At 37.6% G+C, this 3,120-nt stretch overlaps 1 protein-coding gene across 2 annotated transcripts; it reads left to right on the top strand.

Moving 5' to 3' along the window:
- LOC137709435 (histone acetyltransferase HAC12) lies at positions 1 to 3,120 on the top strand. 2 transcript variants are annotated; one of them, XM_068448523.1, is made up of 5 exons: positions 1 to 405; positions 1,046 to 1,357; positions 1,868 to 1,976; positions 2,295 to 2,589; positions 2,678 to 3,120. In XM_068448523.1, the coding sequence occupies exons 2-5, from the start codon at positions 1,161 to 1,163 to the stop codon at positions 2,734 to 2,736; spliced, it is 660 nt and encodes a 219-aa protein (XP_068304624.1). In that variant the 5' UTR covers positions 1 to 405; positions 1,046 to 1,160; the 3' UTR covers positions 2,737 to 3,120. The 2 variants fall into 2 exon arrangements, with proteins under 2 accessions (XP_068304624.1, XP_068304626.1); XM_068448525.1 differs by having other exon boundaries at positions 2 to 405; positions 1,137 to 1,357.

The following is a 3,120-nucleotide window of genomic DNA, read 5'->3' as shown; positions in this document are numbered from 1 at the left end:
ATTAAATCATAAACATATATTTTTGGTGAATTAAATTTTAGAATTAGAATAATTTCTCGGCAAATTAACCCCCCCAATTGAGCAATTGAGCAATTGAGATTTGAGCCCCAAAAAGGCCCAAAATTTCGAGTGCCTCTCGCTTTCTTCTTCCTTCTTCTCCTCCTCCTTCTTCCTCTTTCGTCGTAATTTCGCATTCGATTTCGACCCCTTTTCGGCTTCGTGTCAATTCGCACGTGCGGTATATAATTTGGGGGCGACGGTGCGAACCGACTCTCTCTCTCTCTCTCTCTCAAACCCAATCCCTATTGGTCGCTCTTTCTCTCTTTATCTCGCATCGCCGATTGTACTGGTCGTGCTTTATTAAAGCCCTCTATCAATTTTGATCTCCGATCGCTTATCTTTCAGGTTCGCTTGCAGCTAGGGTTTTCTTCGATTTTTGATTTGATTTGATTGAGTATGATTGGGTTGATTATTGTGAAATTGGGAATTCAGCTTGTATTTGTTGATTGTTGAATTACTCAATTGCCCCTTTGATTGCATATGTTTAGGTTGCAATCTTCCCTGGCCCCAATTGCCCCCTTGGCTGATTGATTGTATTATTCATTTCTTACAAGTTCATTATCTGACTGCTTTAGGATGTTCAATTGTAGTAAGCGAAATTCGCAATGATTGCGTGAAAATGGCGGTCGATTTTGCTTAAACTCAATATCATTTTCAAAGATTTGTTATTGGTTTACTAATTTGATTCACATTTTTCTGAATTCTTTTCCATTGGATTCGCACTCGCCCAATTTAATTTTTTTACTTGGTTTCCTGCTACTAAAATCCTCAATTAGTAAAAGTTTAAGTGAAAAATGCAAGCGAAAATGCAAGCGATTCTCGTTAAATCACTTGCATTTTTGAATGGTTTCTTATTGATACAAAAATGTGCTCATCATGTTGTAATTATGTTTTTTCCTCCCCGCAACTAGTGTTTTTGTCTGTGCTATTTCTCCTACTTAAGTAGACTCATGATTTTTTTTTTGTTTTCTCACTGTATGTACAGTATGGAAGGAGTTTATTATGGCTAAAGCATGAGTTGGCAATGCAGTTCTAAAGGTTTTGTTTTTAAGTTATGCGGTACTTGCTAGTTACAGTCAGCGTGGTGAAGGATAAAGGAGATGAATGTGCAGACACACACTTCAGGACCGATGTCGGGGCAAGTGCCCAATCAGGCAGGATCTCAGATGCCTGTGCTCTCCCAGCATAATGGAAATGCCCTTGCTCCCCAAATGCAAAATTTAGGTGGGCCTGCTCGTGTTATGTCCAACATGGATCCTGAACTTCTCAGTGCACGCCAAATTGTGCAGGAAAGAATGTAAGATGCATTTCCTTTCGGTGTTCTATCATTATTTTATGGGCAGTAAGTTGCTTTTTAGCATGTCTCAGCTGACTTGTTTGTTATTTGTTCGTTTTTTGCAAAGTATGTTATTCCTTATTAATTGTTGCTATATAGAATTGATATTGGTTATCTCCACCTGCGTATGGAATCAAAAGACATGTTTTAAAATCAACTGACATTAACTTTTTTATTTATATGAAGAAACTATTCTTTTGCTTTTTGCGTTTTGGTTCTCTTTTTATATATATATTTTTAGGGTGGTGCTATCCACACACCCCTCTCAATTTCTGGCCATTGGGGATCGAAAGAATTGAAGGAGATCAATGGACAAAATTTAACAAGGGTGTGTGAATAGCACTACCTTTTTTTTTTAAACATGATATGGTTGTTCTAGCATGTACTTTTGTTAATTCATATATAGGATTCTTCTTTTTATGTTTGAGCAATTGTTTACCTAAATACTGATGCTACCATTGTTTTTTTCAGATGCCAAATTATAGGGCAGCGACAACTTCCCCAGGCAATGAATGACAGGAAGTTTAGGGAGATTGTTAAAAAATTGGATGAGGGTTTATTGAGAAGCGCTCAGGACAAGGTTTCTCATTTTAATTTTTTTATTGTCTCTATTCACTTTCCCCTTTAGCCTATTTAGGCAGATTTTTTTTCTCTCTCTCTTTTCTCAGTGTTCTTGAAATGGCTAAAATTTTTATGTTGTGTTTATTAAATTATTATTTTTTGACATTAATTCTGAATTCAAGTATGCTGGTTAACCTTTTGATTTCTTAGCAGCTATTGAAGCTCACTATACATGTATATAGCGATAATGATCTTACTTGATCTTATTCTTATTGTGTATGAAATGGATATCGTCTTAGTAGGCTTATGATTCTGTTGCGTGCAAATCCTATTTCAGGACGACTATATGAACCTGGAAACGTTAGAGAGTCGTTTGCACAATTTGATTAAGCGACCCCCAAATCAAATCCAACAGTTTCAACAGGCTGTTAATTCTTCCTCTCCTGCTGGTGTGATGATACCAACTCCTGGTATGTCACACAGTGGGAATTCAAATATGATGGTTACTTCTTCTATGGATGCTTCTATGAACACGACTAGAGGAAGTACTGGCATAGCGCCTATGACAGTCAACACAGGAAACTTGGTGCCCACTGGTGCCTTAAATGGCGGCTCGTTCAATAGATCTGATGGTAAACCGAGACTACTGAGTTGTATCATCTTTTCCCTAAATTACTCAAACTGATTCTTTAAACCACTGTTACAATATTTTTTTTGTAGGTTCTATTTCTAATGGTTATCAGCAGTCTCCTGCCAGTTTGTGTGATAGTCCTCCATGACCTTCTTAAGAGCACGACACACATGAGCGCAGTGGTACGACAACCTATAATGGTAGCACATGTCAAGGTCAGGAGGATTTTTGGCAGTTTTAGGTTTACGTTTGAAGGTTTTGGGCTTTGAGAGCAAAGGAATCATGCCTACGATCATCTCGTCTCTTCTAGCCAAAGTTATGTCTCCCCAAGCTTGGTTTTAAGGTCCTTGCTATGTCCTCTCTGCCTTTGATGGCATTTATAATTATATAAAGTAATTGCATGTGCTTCAGGATCAACTCTAGTGCCAGTGGGTCAGACTTGATGATTCTTCATTAGCAGTTGATTGTTCTTTTTAGCAGTCAACAAGACATATGATATTCGAGAATTTAGTAAACGTTTGTGCTCAATATT

The sequence above is a fragment of the Pyrus communis genome, chromosome 11 (assembly GCF_963583255.1).
Source record: "Pyrus communis chromosome 11, drPyrComm1.1, whole genome shotgun sequence".
In the NCBI taxonomy this organism is placed as follows: domain Eukaryota; kingdom Viridiplantae; phylum Streptophyta; class Magnoliopsida; order Rosales; family Rosaceae; genus Pyrus; species Pyrus communis.
The sequence above is the reverse complement of the archived record's forward strand: the minus strand, read 5'-3'. Positions and strand labels throughout refer to the sequence as shown.

What these genes read in the sequence shown, in the direction of transcription:
- LOC137709435 (XM_068448523.1), top strand. Translation starts at nt 1,161, where the DNA reads ATGAATGTGCAGACACACACTTCAGGACCGATGTCGGGGCAAGTGCCC. An exon ending in CAAATTGTGCAGGAAAGAAT is followed by an intron (nt 1,358 to 1,867) that starts GTAAGATGCATT and finishes TGTTTTTTTCAG; the next exon opens with ATGCCAAATTATAGGGCAGC. An exon ending in CTCGTTCAATAGATCTGATG is followed by an intron (nt 2,590 to 2,677) that starts GTAAACCGAGAC and finishes TTTTTTTTGTAG; the next exon opens with GTTCTATTTCTAATGGTTAT.